The sequence below is a fragment of the Lissotriton helveticus genome, chromosome 12 (assembly GCF_964261635.1).
Source record: "Lissotriton helveticus chromosome 12, aLisHel1.1, whole genome shotgun sequence".
Taxonomy (NCBI): Eukaryota; Metazoa; Chordata; class Amphibia; order Caudata; family Salamandridae; genus Lissotriton; species Lissotriton helveticus.
This window is the reverse complement of record NC_136073.1, coordinates 808,127,066-808,144,872: the sequence shown is the minus strand read 5'-3', so window position 1 is coordinate 808,144,872 and position 17,807 is coordinate 808,127,066. Positions and strand designations below refer to the sequence as shown.

The following is a 17,807-nucleotide window of genomic DNA, read 5'->3' as shown; positions in this document are numbered from 1 at the left end:
CTCGGTATCCGAGCATGCTCAGCCCCTTCCTTCTACTTTCAGTTCTTTTTGAAGGTGCATAAAGCAAGGCCTGAAGCATAGATCACAGCACCATTTTCTCCACCGGGGGAGGAGGGCGGGCGCTTATGACTATAACAGAGATACCCCTACTACAGAACTGGAGTTACAGGACAGAAACTACTCCTTCTGTAGTAGGGGATCTCTGTGTATAGTCATAATCTAGTGAATAGAATGGCAAGCCCATCCAAAAACAACCCGGCGGTGGAGAAATATAGACAACACCACTATTGTGCGAACAAATTCCGCAGCAAAGCATGTCCAACCTGAGCATCTGCTCTGGCATCCGAGTCCAGACAGTAGTGCTTAGCAAAGGTGTGGACCGACTTCCAAGTGGCCACCCTGCAGATCTCTGCAATGGGAACATTTCGAAGCAAAGCTGTTGTAGCTGCTTTGCCCCTGGTAGAATGAGCCTTAGGCTTACCCCCTAAGGTCTTATTTGCTTTCTGATAACAGAGCTGGATACATGACACAATCCACCTAGAGATGGACTGTTTCGAAGTAGCCAGACCAGTCCTAACCGACCCATAGTTGACAAACAGCTGGTTGGATCTACGAATATCCTTGGTCTTATCCAGATAGAATTTCAACACCCTGCTGACATCCAGGGAATGAAGAGACCGTTCCGCTGGAGTGGAAGGATTCTGGAAAAATGTTGGTAAAGTTATAGTCTGATTAACATGAAAATCAGAAATCACCTTGGGAAGGAACTTAGGGTGAGTACGCATAACAACCTTAGCAGCATGAAATAAGTATAAGGTTCCTGGCAACACAATGCCTGAATTTCACTCACCCTGTGGGCCGATGTAATGGCCACAAGGAACGCCGCCTTCCAAGACAGGTGCTGCAGTGAAGCCTTATGAATAGGCTCGAAGGGTTCCTTCATCAGCCTGGACAGCACCACATTCAGTTCCCATGAAGGCGAAGGAAGCCGAACAGGAGGGAACACCTTCTTCAACCCTTCCAAAAAATCCTTAATCACAGGAATCTGGAAGAAGGATGTCTGTGAAGAGCATTTTCTGTAAGCAGTCAATGCAGCAAGATGAATCTTAATGGAATGAAAATTAAGGCCAGACTGAGCTAGATGCAGAAGGTATGGAAGGATAACATCCTCCTTGCAGGTTGTCGGATCATAGTTCTTAGACATGCACCAGATGCAGAATCTCTTCCATTTGTAAGCATAAGAGGTCCTAGTAGAAGGCCTCTTAGCCTCCTTCAATATGCCCATGCAATCCTCAGGAAGATTCAAGTGGCCATATTGCACTATCTCAGGAGCCATGCCGCCAAACTCAACGATGAGAGGTTGGGGTGCACCATCTGCCCCCTGAACTTTATGAGAAGGTCCGGCTGACACGGCAGCCGCCGATGAGGTAGGATGGACCGGTGAAGCAGGTCCGTGAACCACCACTGTCTGGGCCATTCCGGCGCAATGAGGATCATCCGCGCCCGAGACCGGGCCAGCTTGATGAGCACCGCTGGAATCAGGGGAATGGGTGGAAAAGCGTACAGCTGTTTGACCAGCTGACCCATAACGCGTTTCCCAGAGTCCCCGGCTGGAAAATACCTCGAGGCGAAGTCACAGCATTTGCTGTTTTCTGCGGTGGCGAATAGATCCACTTCTGGAGTGCCCCACATGGCGAAGATGTCGTCGAGCACCTCGTCGTTTATGACCCACTCATGGTTTTCGTGAAGCAACCTGCTGAGGGCGTCCGCCTGAACATTCTGCACTCCTGGCAGATGAGTTGCCGTTATCGTCAGTCCTCTGCCTAGCAGCCACTGCCATAGCAGCCACTGCCATATCGCCTGCGCTTCCTGTGACAGTGTGCGCGATCTCAAGCCCCCCTGCTTGTTGAGGTAATACATCGTGGTCGTATTTTCCGTCTGCACAAGCAAGGAGTTGGTCTGGAAGGAGGGATGAAAGGCCTTCAATGTCAAGTGAACAGCTCTGAGTTCCAGGAAATTGATGTGATACGTGGACTCTGTCGGAGACCACGTTCCCTGGATCTGTAGATGGTCTGAATGCGCTCCCCAGCCCAGGAGAGATGCATTCGTCATGATAGTCTGAGTTGGGATGTCCTTGTGGAAAGGAACCCCTCTGAGAAGATTCTCTGCTGAGCACCACCATCTCGGGAATTGTTGGGCATGAATAGACCACTGAATCCGATCGTCCCAACACCCTTTCCTCTGGTCCCACTGGTCCTCCAAACATTCCTGTAGGTGCCTCATGTGTAGGCGCGCGTGCGGAGTGAGGAAGATACAAGAGGCCATTGATCCCAGTAGAGAAGACACCGTCCTCACTGTTGTAGATGGAGCAGCTATGAGAGCCTGAGCCTTCAGAAGGATGGATAAGCGTCTCTACTCCGAAGGAGACACACTTGCCGACAGCGTATTGATGGAGGCTCCCAAGTACTGCAGGCACTGTACAGGAATCGGGACAGACTTGGACAGATTTATGTGCAACCCCAGACGGTTCAGCAGGACGGCCGTCCTGTTGAAGTGCAATTGCGCTTCCTGGAAGGTGGAGGCTTTGATCAACCAATCGTCCAGGTATGGGTAGACAAACACCTTGTTCTTTCTCAGGTGCGCTGCTACCACAGCCATGCATTTTGAAAAAGTCCTGGGTGCAGACTTCAGTCCAAACGGTAGTCCGGTGTACTGATAGTGATTGGCGCCGACGAGGAAGCGCAGGAACTTACGATGTTTCCGTGCAATGGGCACATGGAAGTACGCATCTTGCAGATCTATCGCGCACACCCAGTCTCCTCTCTGCAGCTGAGGATAAATCTGGTGCAAAGACAGCATGCAAAACTTTTCCCTGCGAATCCACTTGTTTGCTTGTCGCAAATCCAGAATGGGTCTGAACTCGTTCTTGTCCTTCTTCTGTACTAGGAAGAAGCGTGAGTAAAGACCCTTTCCCCTTTGAGACAGAGGGACGTCTTCTATCGCCCTTTTTCTTAACAGGGTATGCTTCGACCTGGAGATCGCGTAGTTGGAATTGCGAGCCGACCGGTGGAATTGCTGGAGGCGGGCTGGTGAACCGAAGACTGTATCCATTGCAAACAATATTCAGCACCCACTTGTCCTGAGTAATGTTTCTCCACTCTGCCAGGTAATGTTGAATGCTTCCCCCCACCGTAGCGGGTAACGGATGAGGGGGAAGAAGCACCTCAGGGCCTAGACCCAGCCGGGCCTTTGGTCGCGGAGGAAGACTGTTGACCCCCTCGGCCACTCTGGCGCTTTTGGAACGGTTTCCGCTGGAACTGCTGCTGTTGTTGTTGCTGTCCAGCCTGCCGACCTTGCCCTCTGCCTTGCGCCCCGTACCGCCTCTGGAACGGGCGGAAGGTCTTTTTCTGTTCCTTAGGCTTTTCCAACCCGACAGCCGTCAGGGTTTCTGCCTCCGCCTTCATGCGGGCCATCTCGTCGTCCGCATGTTTCCCGAAGAGGGTCTCGCCCGAAAAGGGTAGGTTAGCAACTCTCTGCTGCCCCTCGGGCTTCAAGGATGTAAGACGCAGCGCCTCAGGTTGACCCCATGGCAGTACCCGTGGGCTGCCAAAAGGGAAGAATCCGCAGCTGAACTTATCACCTGGTTGGAAACCAGCAGACCTTCAGCGAGGATCCCTTGGAAATCATTCCTCTTCTCCCGGGGAAGGTGTTCTTCAAACTGTTGGAGGGACTCCCACAGATCCCGATCGTAACGTCCCAACCGGGCTGAGGCACTCGCGGCCTTCATCGATGTGGAGGCCGTCCCGCAAACCTTCCTGCCTGCCGAATCCATCATGGGGCTCTCCTTGTCAGGAGGAGCTGTTGATGATGGGGTGGTGGCGTGCTGTTTTCTTGCTGCCGTCACAATCACCGAGTCAGGCGTGGGATCCACCCGAAGAAATGCTGGGTCCGAGTCAGGAGCCTTATATTTCTTCTGCAGCCTTGATGGTGCCGATCTCGTAGACGCAGGTGTGAGGAACAGTTCCATGGCCGGTTCTACCAGCCCAGGCACCAAGGGCAGCAAAGGGCGAGACAACTGCTTATTGTGCAGCTTTTTGAAGATGACGGACGTCAGTGGCGCGGGCACGGTGAGCGTGATGCACAGCTTAGCCGCCCCTCGTAGCAACACGTCCTAGAAGGACACTATGTCGTCTACTGGAGACACCCTCGTCCGAGGAGAATCCGTCAGGGAAGGTGAATAGTCCCTGGCACTAGAGGAATCCGTGTAGCGGGACCTCAACCGGTCCCTCCTGTGGCGCCGTCTGGATTTTGTAGGAGAGCGACGGCGACTCCTAGAACTATCCCTCCGTCTGGAGCGAGATCTCGACCTCCGCGGCCTCCGACGTTCCACGGGCCGCAGTGGAGGGCGTTGTGGAGGCCTAAACGGGAGCCTAGGTTGCGGTGGCCCCGTAGGCGGCGTCGGGAGATGTGGTAATGAGGCAGACCTCGGCGGAGGGGGTGGTGTAGGAGGTGGAGGACGATGAGGAGGAACAGGTGGCGGAGGCGGAGTCGGGTTACGTAGAGGAGGGTCCTTAGGTAACGGAGGAGGTGTAGGTGACCTCGGCTTGGCGGGGGAATGAACTTGTGAGTGCTCCGAGCCCAGAGCCTCTTCCCCTCTCTTACTCTTCTTCGCCGGACCTGAAGGGAGGGCCCTATAGGCCGAACCCCTGGCAGCCGAGTGCCGGCGCCGCCGCGACCGTGGACTTGTGGTGACGGAAGACACAGTCCTGGCTTTGGAACGCCTCCTGGAGGGTGATGCTCTCCTCCTTGACGCTGAGCGCCTCTTCGACGTCGATGAACGCCGTCTTGACGTTGATGAACACCGTCTCGACGTCGATGAACGCCGTCTCGACGTCGATGATCTCCTTCTCGAAGTCGAGTCGACGTCGAGGGTGAACGACGGTGACGCCTCGACGTTGACCGCCTGCGCCTTCTCGAACCCTCTAGACGTCGATGATGACTCGACGACGAAGCAGTTCTCGAAGTCGACCTTGTCGGAGGTCTCGACGTCAGTCCCCTCGACGTCGCTTCGACCCAGAGCCCTGGGGAGACGGGGAGCAGTCCGTGGTTATTCCTCTCGACGCCGACGTCGAGGCTATCGACGCCGACGGAGACCGGTGGCGTTTCCTGGCCGCCTTCTTACTGGGGAGCCCCCCAGAGGCCTCAGCACGGGCAGAGGAAGAAGCCCCTTCCTGCCCAGACCCACCTTGACCTTGCGGTCTTCTTTGCTCTAGTCCTTGGAGCCTGATCTTCTCTCTGTCCTTCAGGGTCCTGCTGGAAAACTGCAGGCAGATCTCACAAGTCCCAGGAACATGAGAAGAAGGGAGACACAGGATACAGACCCTGTATGGATCAGATCTTTCCTTCTTCCTGGCACACTCTGGACATTTCTCAAATAAGGCAGGCATATTTGATAAAAGAGTGGCCAAAATCACCAGAAAAGTGAAGAAGAGGCAAAAATACGTAGAGTGAACACACTCTAACACTTTAAAAGTGCCAAAAAGTTAACAAAACACCCAAAAAGGGAGAGCTCAGTGCTCCAGGGTCCTGCTAGCAGGAGCCGGAAAAAAGAACTGAAAGTAAAAGGAAGGGGCTGAGCATGCTGGGATACCGAGGGTCTCCAGAGAGTTCCTTAAAGGCACGGTATCCCTTTTCCAGACACATAATTGCAGCCTATGGGGGCTTGTCTGTCCCTACCTTCCTCTCTATCATTCCAAGGATCTGGTGAGGGGAGGAACGTTTCTCTATGGGTGAAACTTGACAGATTGTGTTAAATGTGTTATTGGTGTTATATCCTTGGCATTTCTTGTTGAAGTACTGGACAGTGTAGCCTTGTAGCTACAGGCTGCATTATTGTCTTTAATTTTCTCTTAAGTGTCTATGCAGGACTGCAATGAAGACATCTTAAGAGATTATTTTTGATTGCTCCGGGGTCCACGCACATGGGCGGGACTATTCACTAGATTATGACTATACACAGAGATCCCCTACTACAGAACCGCACGCCGCTCTGCTTGAGGGCTGCCCCAGAGTGCCTGCGAGAGATGATACTCAAGGGCAGACGCAAGGCCTCGTGATAGTTAAAAAAAAAAATCCAGCGAGTGGTGTGCGTGCCACTGCGAGCATATGTCTTCAATTATCGCCGCCATGACGGCCACGATAATTGAAGACATATGGCCTTTGGTGCGCGTAACAGACACCAATAGGCCATGGGTGGAGCTACACCACTGCCCATGGCCTATTGCGTGTTCTGTTTTAAAAGTACACGCACGTAAAGGCCAATGAAAATGAACCTAGGAAATAACACACACAAGCTGCGTGGAATTTCTAGGTCCATTTTCAAAACGCCGAGAAAAGGACTCTGGCTGCACGACACTGCTTGCGCAGTGTACGCTAGGCCCGAGACCTAAAAACCATGAAAATCGCCGCTGGTTAATGCATGCGCTGTTTATGTGAAGGGGTTCCTTCGAGGTGGCTGCAGGTCTCTGGGAGCCCCAGGCACAGGACCCGCTCTCTGCTCTCGGGGAGAGGCTGTCAAAAATCGGAGTGCCTCCGCTCTACAGCGCAGAACATGTAGACAGGAAGGGGCGGGCTACACCCCGAGTCAACACTGCTTGCAGACGCTGCAGGCATGACTACTGCTCACATTGCGAGAGGTGACTGGTGATGTCATGGCGATGGGGAATCTGGGGCTATGCCGTGTCTGTACTCGGAGCAGGGGAGAAGCAGAGCGCACAGCAAATAGACTGGTCACAGGAGTACAGATAGAAAAGGAAATAAAAGAAGACGCGCGTCAGAAGCAGAGTGGTGCTCGCGCGCAGTGCTTAATTACCCATGACAACAAAGCAAAGGCAGATGGCGGCTCTACGCGCGATTGCGCGTAACTGCACGCCGGTGGCCAGCAGCCTTTGGAAGCATTTCCAAAAGCCACTGACTAAATGTCTCGCAGAGTTGCGCATGCGCTGACTCAGCGAGACCTAAAAAAACTTGTGAGGGTTTAAAAAGAACAAATCCAGGAACATGCTCAGGAGTTGTGTAGGCCAACTTTCTATTTCCGAGTTTTTTTTTAGAAACATTCTGTGTGTGTCTATGGCATCTTTTTCTAGCCTCCTGTTTTATAAACAACCTTGTAATGCATATGTGGTATCTATAATGAAAGTCAAACCTGTGGTATACTCAGCGCAGATTCACCCTATACAATCCCTCGCAGGGGTTTGTGGGGAAGGGGCAGAACATACTTTGGTATTTGGATTTGGTGGTGGGTGGAGCCAGTGAGCAGGACTTCTTGTGCTGGAGAGGGTTTAGGTAAAGCTGAAGGCCAGTTGGAAGAGGCTGGTTTTTAGTTGTTTTTTTCTGTACGTGTACAACACGTATGCAATATGTGCGCTTGAATGATTACTTTTGTTTGCCTCCGTGTTGCCTCACCACAGTGCTTGGTATCTCCCACACCAGTGTTCAGAGATGCTTGTGCAGTCTAATAATTCACTGATATCCCTACCGTGCATGTTTCTCTATTTCCAGCACTTTCACACAGCCACCCTCAAGGTGAGGCTTCAAGCACTTCTGGGAAGGCATACCACCTGGAGGGCCACGTGCGCGTCTGGTCTGACTACCTCCGCCTCCATCTGCACCCAAAGACGGTCCTCACCGTGCACCAGTACCAGCATGAAGGGTGAGTTGTGAAGGAGACACACTTGTGAAGCTGGCTTCGGGGCAGTGGCGTGCTTACCCCAGGTCAAGTAGCTGAAACCCCGATCATGTGGGCTTTTGGCCAGTAAATAGCACCAGGATGCAATCATTCCACGGACCTTGTGGATCTTTGCAGAGATTGTGGTCTCTGGTTAAAATGTTGACCATTGAATTAGGGGCCTGGTTCTCATCTTCTGTAAATCACATGGTGTGACCCTGGGCAAGTCACTTCTGCCTTTGCCTGAGTAGACCTAGCTGCAGAAACTGGGAAATGGGCATGGTGCCAGTAACTTATCTTGGTGTCTCTTGCACCTGACAAACCTTTGTTCATCCTCATGCCGAGGTCTTCATTATGAGATGCATGTTATTTTGTGTGCGGATAACCACAGGGTTTAGTTTTTACCAAGTGTGCATCATTCACAGAAGATAATGAGGTCAGAGTGAGGCAGATCCGTAATTTTCTGCATCCTCGATTCAGACACATATAACTTGCAGTTTCATAGGGAAATGCTTCAAAGACAAATTGCACAGGTATGCTATCTAAACTCAACTCTAAATTTGGGCTGCCATACTCCAATTTGCCCCCAAAATTAGGATTTCCAGGATCCTTGGAATATGGCACATAGACTCAAAACCCCAGGCGTAGGAGTGTATGACTTGCGCACGCCATTTACTGAATCGGAGTGAAGTTCACACTTTGCCGCAAGATACACACCCCAAAGTTTCCAAACTCTGTTACATTTTTTCTCCAGCTGGACTGAAATCAGAAAGCTATTTAGGATGGCAGTAGGGATTATCTGGAGCACTCTTGCCAGAAAGTATGGCACATACACAAGTCTTTATTTATGCCCATGTCTTTTTCCATGCACACTTATTAAGGGACTGGTAGGATGAGATAGGCATGCAACAACTGCTGTTTTACCATAGTGTGACACAGGCGACAGGACCATGGTTAATGCTTGCATCACTTCCTATTAACAAGATAAGCCTTAGAAGATGAATTTTCAGAGGAGAAAAAGAACTATGTTCTGGGGACCTAAGCCGATTCCTTTGTAGGAGTCTTCGTTAATGTGATTTATGTAATAAATCATTTATTTAAAAATGTAGCGCTGTGTAAAAGCACTGTACCCCATACTGGCATGTGCGCCATCAGGTGTCTGGAAGAATCGGTGCCGAAACCTAGAACATTTAACAAAGCATAATAGTTTTAACGTCCCTCTGCTGCCAATGAGAAGTTACCGCAAAGAACTGGCAAAGGATAAAGAAAATCCTACAGCATTTTATCCAGAGGTCTCTTTTTAGGAGTACTGATCGCCTGGAAGCCTTCTCTCAGGGTACGAGCCTTCTGGATGACCCAACATACCTGGAGGAGCTGGAAGACCGACTCCATTTCTTTGTGGAAGAGTGTGACAACTTGCAGGTGAGGGCAGTGTGTCAGCGTCCACGTGACTGCGGTGCACTCTTCAGGTGTTACACATTGTTCCTCTCTCAATTTTCACCAGGGGTTCCAGGTTCTGTGTGACTTTCACAATGGCTTCTCTGGAGTAGGAGCCAAAGTGGCAGAAATCCTTCACGACGAGTATCCAGGGAAAGGGATATTGACCTTCGGAACGAGCCCAGTGGTACATGCAGAAAAGGTAAATGTGATGTACATACAGGAAAGAGAATGATGAAGCCTGTGGTCTGTTACTGGTGAGGTTTGGCCAATTCTAGCTAAAAGCAGGAACACACCATAGACAATGTTAAATGTTTAGAAATGGACCGGTATGGAGGAATATAAGCTTGTTCTGGTGTGTGATCAAGCACATGCCATTATGAATTTGAGAAGGATGAGACGGAGTCGGACAGCTATCAATCCTAGTCTGACATATTTCGAACTCCATTCGCGCCTAGGTCTTTCAGGTCTTTGAGTGATTAGCAAGTTTTGAACTAGTGTCCCACTTTCGATCAGAGTGCTGAGGATTGTAAAAGGGCCTACTCAACCGGACAATTTATTTTTGTACAATTCGACTTGTGTTTTTTGTTTTTCTTCTCACTCCAGAGTCCAGTGAAGGAGGTGTACCGGTTGCTTAACAGAGTGTTGGCCACTGTCGCACTATCCAACCACAGCTCTCTCTTCTGCCCTTTGTCGCTGGCAGGAGGCCTTGGACGGAGGCCGGGGCCATCGCCTCACTTCCCACACCTGCTGTATGATGTAAGTAGGAAGTTTGGAATGAATGCAGTCCAGCAATAGATGTACCACTGCTGACCCCTATAGCAGGCAGTGCACTCCCCTGAGCCAGTTACTGACTGCATAGTTAATACTTAAAACAGATGGAGGAAAAATATGTTCACTTGGATAGATAAGTGCACCAGCTCCTGTTACTCTGGAAATAACCCACAAATATAACTTGTTCTGATTGGCTTAAATACTTACACCAAACCCAACTTTCATTATCCTGTGGGACTGAAAATACATTTCTATTTTATGGGATCATCCTCTGGGTCCTACACTGTGCAACCATTTTCTTTTTTCCTGTCACATCGCCTTTTAATCATATCTCGCATCCCATGATATCAGCCATCTGGCAGTCATGTCGCAACTACACTTCTCTGTCCGTCTGAAGGCATGGCTTGAGGTCACTTCTTCTGATATCAGTGGACTCGGTTTCTCTAATGAACACCTACATCCAACGTGCAGGACACTGGGGTGCTTAATGTGCACTATAGATGGTGCCGTTCACCCGCAGAGATCTCGAGTAGCTTAATGCTGTGGAATCTACGCAAGCCTACCCTCTGTGTGGCGTAATAGAAAGCAACCCACATTTGAGTGTAGTACAAACACATCATTTGTTTATTTTAAGGTTTTAGCTCCGGTCTGTATTTGACAGGTCTACAATCTATTAAAAAGATAAAGGTTCCTTGTGCTGCTACTCTGAGTACATTTTTCAGATACAGATCTTTCCCGTAACATTGGTCGGCCAAAGACCGCCAGGCTTTCCCTCTTAGGATTTGGTGCACAAGAGGCAGGAAAGAGTCACCCGCCATCTTCAATTACTCTTTCCACCTGCCTTCAGAATCTGGTACTGGGTGGAGTCATTGGCCAATAATTTAAATAACAGTATAAAGGCAAGACATATCTTCTGCATAGCCTTTTTCTTTAAGCCCAAATTATTTTGCCTTCATTCGGGCTCGAACCCCTAGGGCTGCATAAATAAACCCAGTGAGGAATTATTTTCCTTCCCAGAGTCAGACACCAGCAAATGACCTAATTTCCTGCACTGCAGATTGCCCTCTCATAACAAGGCGCTTATTTCCTGCAGGCATCACTAAACTACCACAGCAGCGCAGTGCTGGCCACTGCCCTGGAGAACCTCAGTATACCATACCGACTACACCAGTCGCTGTTGACCATGGGACAGCTGGCCGATGGACTAAACTTCTCCGGAAGGAAGGTGAGTGTATTTCCCTTCACAACACAATGTGTGTGGGCTTCACATTGCTGCATCAGATGCCACTACATAGAAGCCACTTCATGTAGTTAAGCCAAATAATGTAGTAAACAACTGTCAGTACCAAAACATGATCTGTAAATATGCATTAAACCTACCCATTATCCTAAGCGTAACTTTAGCATTTAGACTAACACTTACCACTAACCTTCACCTAAATCGAAATCCACCTCTTAGCCTATTGCCTGCCGAATTCGAACCCTGAACCTAAGCCAAACCACACTCCGCATTTTTATTTTGCTTCTGGCTGACCCGTACGCTACTTTTAAATCTACCCCGAATAAACCTTAATCCAAATACCACATTTTAGCCTAACTCTAAACCGAACTACTACTCAACCCTTAAACATAACACGTCAGTGCCATTGTCAATGTAGTGAAGTCGATGCAGAGGATTCTGCCAGTGGGATTCACCCATGGGTGGGGTGTGGAGGTTTAGGTCTAAAGATGACTCTGGATTCACTCCCTTCAGCTCTACTATGTCAGGTCTGTTTGCTTGCAGTTGGTCTGGCCTATCACTCGTGATATTTTTGGGGTTGCGGGATCAGGTTCCCAATCCCACCCACCGGTTAGGAAGGAGGAGTAGATAGTAATCATAAATTACTTCCATGGTGTGTCTGGTGCTCCTTGTTCTTGCCCTCCCTCCTTCAGGTTTAGCAGGAAGTTAATTTGTGGATGTGCCACAGTCCTGTTAGTTTTTCCACCTATAGATAACTTACTGAACCCAGCCAAACTAAAATGAACATAATCCCCCCAATATAATAACTTTCAACAGATAAGATGAAATATTCAATAACAGTTTCTTTCTTACATCAGAAGAGAAGATTCTACACTGTTTACAGTCTACTAGTATGTTGTTCACACTCTTGCTTATAGATAGACACATATGTATAGCTGTACAGTTATTCTTTAAATTATGTAAATTATGTCTGATTTATATTATTTCTTTGAAAATATCAACTTTATGATAGAGTTAGCGTGAATTTTGTCTCCTAATTTGAGGATTCATGTAATAATGACAAATATTAAGATGTTGTGGTATTTATACCGATATAACAATTATTATTTACCGTTAAGAATGAAGCTGGTATTTAGTCGATGAGTAATTGATAGTGTCCCATGATAATTTTGATTTGTAGCAGTTGATAGGCATGCCTGGTTTCCAGTGATTTTAGGTCCTCCTTATCATACAATGTTGTCCAAATTAACCGATTTGATGAAATGTCCAAAATTACAGTTACGGGTATGGAAACTTCGTTAACAAGGGCTACTAAAACAAGCTGTTGTGCCATTTCTGGGATAAGAGGTGTATATATGTATATATCCCATTATATTACATACTTTCCCCCGACAAAATCTCATATCCATTGCAACCACCTAACCACATCCCAAGGTAAGTCTAAGAATGTAGATGTGGAGTTAGGAATAGTAAATATGCACTTACTTTGATAATGGACTGGTAAGTGATACTCAATAGTGTCCTACAGCTGCACAGAGCACTAGGCTAGGATGATGCCCTTGCATAGGAATGAGGTTTCTTCCACTCCAACTCACTTGGAGAAATGTCGGAAGCGAATATGAAGTCCCACAATATTATATTCAGATTATTATTTAATGATGCGATATTCCAGACTGTGGAGCTGTGCAAACAGATCTATTCAGAACAGGTAACTGAGCAGCATGTGAGGAAGTGGGCCAGACCTGTGAAGAAGAGGGATGTGTAGAAGAAGAGGGGTGTGTAGAAGAAGAGGGATGTGTAGAAGAAGAGGGATGTGTAGAAGAAGAGGGATGTGTAGAAGAAGTTGAAGACAAAGCACACAATTGTGGAAGTGGAGTTGGGTAAAAAAGTAAAAGCCACTCGTGAAGACTGAGTTTATGGAGCGTCTTGAGGATGGTCACCGGTATAGATGTCCAAACAGGAACACGGGTGGTATATATCAAAAGGATGGGATGCAGCCTGGAGAGAGACCCAGGAAGAAAAAGACTGAACACAAAGCAAAATGGGTTGGCAGGGATGGACAAAATATAAGTGTGCATAATTATGGGAAGGAAGAGAAGAGGCAGCTGGAGGATATTATCTGATAGATTCAGCTACAGAGAACTCCAGTATGCTTTGAAAATTAGGTGGGTGCTCCTGGTGACTCTGGTTCAATCAAGATTTACTTATTGGGTTAACAACACCACTATACCTGTGAGACACAGCTTTGAGCCAAGGTCAGAAGCAGCATTTGATCATTGACAGTCATTGCAACAAGCACCCCCTGAGTCAGAATTTCAGACCCAGGCAAGCTAGCGCTATTAGAAAGATTACATATTAACTACAATCGCTTCTTTTGCGGTGGCGGGGGTCAGCATGGCAATGTCTCATTGACCTAGGAAGGGTGAGTGTGAACCCTAGTGTTTTTGTCTCACTTGTTCGTATTATCGTAGGTGGTGACTGCTTGGGGCTCTATGCCGTTCCCCATCCAGCAGTCTGGCTCCCTTGCAGAAGCGCTGAGCAGCATCCAGGAAAAAGCTCCATGGCAGCCATTATCCTGCGTGCAGCAGACCGAGAGCCAGTGTTTTGCTCAGTCGGTGGTGCTGAGGGGGATCAGAAGAGAGAGTCGGAGCAGGTAAGCAGTGGCAAAGTTGTATCTTTCTTTCTCCTTTCCCCACCTCAACTTTAAGGGTTGACTTTTCATAAAGATTGCATTCCACAATAAATGTGTACATTAGATTACATACGCATCTTTCAACTTAATGGTATGGCCATTTTGTGCGAGATCTGGATAGCTAGGCCTCCACCTGTTTCTTGTAGTTGCCGGTGAGCTGGCCACAAGGTAACGTCTATTTTTTCATGCCACCAATTAACCCGAACATGGAACAGATTTCATCCGATTGACAAAAATGTCAAATATCTAACTATTTGGGATCTCTCAGTCACATAGTTTGTACTCTACCTGGTTGCATATTTCAGTACAAGAATGTTAGGAACTGGAGAATCGTCTAATTCTTAGTATCATGACATTTCTTTTGTGTACAGAGGCTGATATGATCTTACACTCTAAATTGGCCCGGGATCACTTTCCTTGGCATGGAGCAGTGAGACCCACTAGTATACAGGCGTCTGGAAGGCCACGGCATCTGGAAGCAAAGAGCTTTGAAATCCTTGAAGTGAGGTGTAGCTTTAAAGTAAAAAATCTTCTCCTTAGGGTGTTGGCCCAAAGAAGGAAAGTTTTGCCCCAGATGGATTGATGCTGGTAGCAGCCTCCCAAGTGCATCTTCTGTGCCAGTTTCAGACCCTGGGTTGGGTTTTTTGCTTCTTGATGTTTGGACCCTGCAAGGCCCTGCCCTGTATTGCTATGCTTTGTATTTAATGTGATGCCAGAAATGTTTTACCTTTTGAGCTTCTTTTTTCGTTCTCGCTTTGTGTAGTTTTCACCATCGAGGGACTTATCCATCAAGCATGTACCAAACACAAGAGGAGCTCCTGGAAGAGTTTTTGCAGTCTCTGTACCCACAAACATTGAGGTTAGTACTGATCTGTTGTTGAATATTTCCTGACTGCAGTGTATCTCTTGTGTAGGGAAACAATGTGTTTCTCTTTCTTGGTCTTACTGTATTCCTGGAAGACAACTCTTCTATGACTACTTAAGATGGCTATTTTGATCTTTCTGGCAGCCATAAGTGACAGTATTTTGTCTTCTGGCAGTGCCTCACATGTCGTCCAGAGTCCTGTCCGGGTGCGACCACCCTTCCCGCAGTTCTTCTCACCAGATATAAATCAGAATGGCTTCATCATCGAACACGCTCTCAACCCACCAGCAAGTAAGTCTTCCCTTAGGTTTTCAACTCATTCATGCACCAGAGAGCCGTTGTTTCTTTGGGGATTGCTTCTGCATTAACTGCTGAATATGGGAATGTGAAGCTTATGTGGCCAGGTTGAAGTATTGCATAGATCCTGATTATTGGCCTTCTAACAGTTGGCAACGTTTTTTGCTTTTGCATCTAGACACGCCATAGTTTTTCCATACTACCTGGTAATATTTCCTTGTGAAAGCCAGCTTGGTTCGATTACGGATACGTAATTTTTTCGTGACCACAAAACCATTCTGCTTGTAACGTTAAAACTGGATGTTGGTAACCCCGTACTTGCATCAACTTAAAAATTTGAGGGTAGTGAAAGACATTTTTAGTTAAAAAAAATCACATACAAAAATGTTTGCAAATTACTATAGAGTAAGTTTAGTATCTGTGAGAATTGTGGGAGGTTCTCGAGAGAAAAACGTTGTAACCTCAGACACACTTATTGTGAAGGAGCAAATAATTTGTGGCCTTTGGTTGGATAAAGGCACATTGTTTCTCCATCTCAAAAGCTTCTCTTTAATTAAAGTGAGGGTAATTGGCCTGTATGTTCTTCTTTCAGCAGTGGCGAGCATCCCGGTCTTGACATCCCTGCAGTCCTCCTCTGTGCTACAAGGCACTCTGCAGGCCCTCCATGATGAGGTCAGTAAACTGGATGTGAGGCGCTGGGCCAGCTACTTCACTGGAGGACTTGAGCAAGAGGACTGTCTTGAAGCTCTGCAGGAACTGAGGACTCTGGCGCAATGTTACAAGGACAACCTAGGCCTGACCGATTCGGCGGAGGATAGCGATTGATGCTCATTGGACAAGCATCTTTCAATAGGCTGGTCCGGACATATGAAAGGTACTTAAAAAAGGAATCCGTTCAGAATCAGTGACTGGGTAACTACTCCAAGGAGCATGCGTTTCCTCTTTATTTATTACCATGTTGGGCTGCCCACATTGTTTCTGCCCAACTTGATTCATTGCTATAAAAAGTCAAACTCCCCTCCTTCAGACTTACTACAGAATTGCCAATGCTGTATTCTTTAATGTACATGTTTTTAATAAAATGAATATTTTTGGCAGACAGCCTTTTTTCATCTACATCAGTTTCACAATAGTGGTGGCAAACAAGGGAGTAGTGGTGGACAAATGTAGCATATACGTGTTATTACGTACAACAGCCCGATACCAAACCGTCCTTGAAAATTGGGGCCACCATCCCAGATTTCAGTGTCGTTAATTATCAGATCTGTGCATCGAGTGTTTTTTCAACACACTTTTATTTGTTGGGCTGAAAAAGGCCAACCCAGGAAGATCAGACAAAATGATGACATGGAGCTAATAAATGTACAGTTCTGCCCTAGAGAAGCATATATTGGGTAGTTGCCTGTAAGTTTACCATCTTGATATTCATTACTATCCACATGCCTTGCATTATTCGGACATCCGATTGAGAAGGCCACCAATTCTCAGAATAGGGTACTCTTTAAGGGTGCACAGTTGCCAGAGCACAGCTGTGGTGAGGCCCAGTGCAAAAAGACATGGGTGAGTCCTAAGTTCACAAGATGCATGCAGTATTTGTAGCAGTGTGACCCTAACCAAAGGGCAGCAAAGTACTGTAAAAGGGCGAAGATACTACTGACACGTGATTGAAATGGTTGCAGGGTTCTAAGAGGGGAGGTGCGCTGCGTCTGTAGTATGTCCGCCGCGCTTTCCTAAATATGAACGGGGTTGGGGCGCTCCTGATGGATACAGGGATGTTGTACCAAATTCTGTACGTAAACCGAGATGGTCTATTGTCTCAGACAGTGAATCATTCGAAAAAATGGCTGAGCAGAACCACACACCTTTTAAGTGTCCTGCGAAAGACTTTAGTCTCAACACACCCTAACTGTGGTAGTGGAAGTTATTCTGTTCCTACAAAGCAGAATCATACTCCCCCAGGTTATGTTAACATCAGTATTGATTTGTTTAAGGCCTTCAGCCATAACACACAACTTATCCACCTGATTTTAAGGTCCTCACTTTGGCCATTCAGAGGGAAATGCACCCATCCCTACTTCCCTCATACTTTCCAACTACAGATTTGTTTGTAGCTCATCAGATTTTGCATGCATGAGTTTCATTATAAGAATGAAGGATCTCATGTGAATCTATGAAAGATAGCAATGCAGAAGATCAGTAGTTAGATGTAGGTACCCTTTGTCATTCAACACTTTTGTCGATTAACAAACTTGAATATAGATTTTAAAAGCCGTGAAATTAATCATAAATAAATATCCGAAGGCAAGAATGAGGCAAACATTATGCGAACACACTCCGTAATAGCACCCGTCCCACTTCCATCGCAGATCTAGACTTTATATTAATGCAGTAATGTCTGGCAAACACACATGTAGACTTCCATGTTACAGCATTACATATATCTTGCAGTACAATCCCAGCAAACAGAGCTACTGTGTCTGTCATTCCTCTTGGAGAAAAAGCTCAAACTCTTTCACTGATAAAATTGTCTAGGGTCTTATGAGCCAAAACAATATAGGATACAAACCATTTGGAAAATCCTTGTTTAGACACATGTTTTCCCATAGTAACATATACTACAGTCACTAAAGCACTTTTCCATCTACAAAAGCTCTCTATTTGCGGACAGTAACATTCCAGGCATCTCTTGACCTCTAGAGACTGGAATAACCTCTCTGCTGTCGCTGTAAGGTTCAGGAAAAAAGAGACGATTAGGAACGTTGCCTGGTGATTTGGA

At 47.2% G+C, this 17,807-nt stretch overlaps 1 protein-coding gene across 2 annotated transcripts in view; it reads left to right on the top strand.

Annotated features, from left to right (window-relative positions):
• The window catches only part of MSTO1 (misato mitochondrial distribution and morphology regulator 1), an 88,726-nt gene extending 72,579 nt beyond the window's left edge, over positions 1 to 16,147 (top strand). For both annotated transcript variants that reach the window (XM_078668556.1, XM_078668555.1), the window contains exons 6-14: positions 7,561 to 7,711; positions 9,031 to 9,148; positions 9,231 to 9,365; positions 9,770 to 9,922; positions 11,031 to 11,162; positions 13,649 to 13,830; positions 14,633 to 14,728; positions 14,910 to 15,025; positions 15,624 to 16,147. In XM_078668556.1, the coding sequence (XP_078524682.1) occupies positions 7,561 to 7,711; positions 9,031 to 9,148; positions 9,231 to 9,365; positions 9,770 to 9,922; positions 11,031 to 11,162; positions 13,649 to 13,830; positions 14,633 to 14,728; positions 14,910 to 15,025; positions 15,624 to 15,856 (1,316 nt within the window). In that variant the 3' untranslated portion in view covers positions 15,857 to 16,147. The remainder of the gene's footprint in view (positions 1 to 7,560; positions 7,712 to 9,030; positions 9,149 to 9,230; positions 9,366 to 9,769; positions 9,923 to 11,030; positions 11,163 to 13,648; positions 13,831 to 14,632; positions 14,729 to 14,909; positions 15,026 to 15,623) is intronic.
• The last annotated feature ends 1,660 nt before the right edge of the window (positions 16,148 to 17,807 follow it).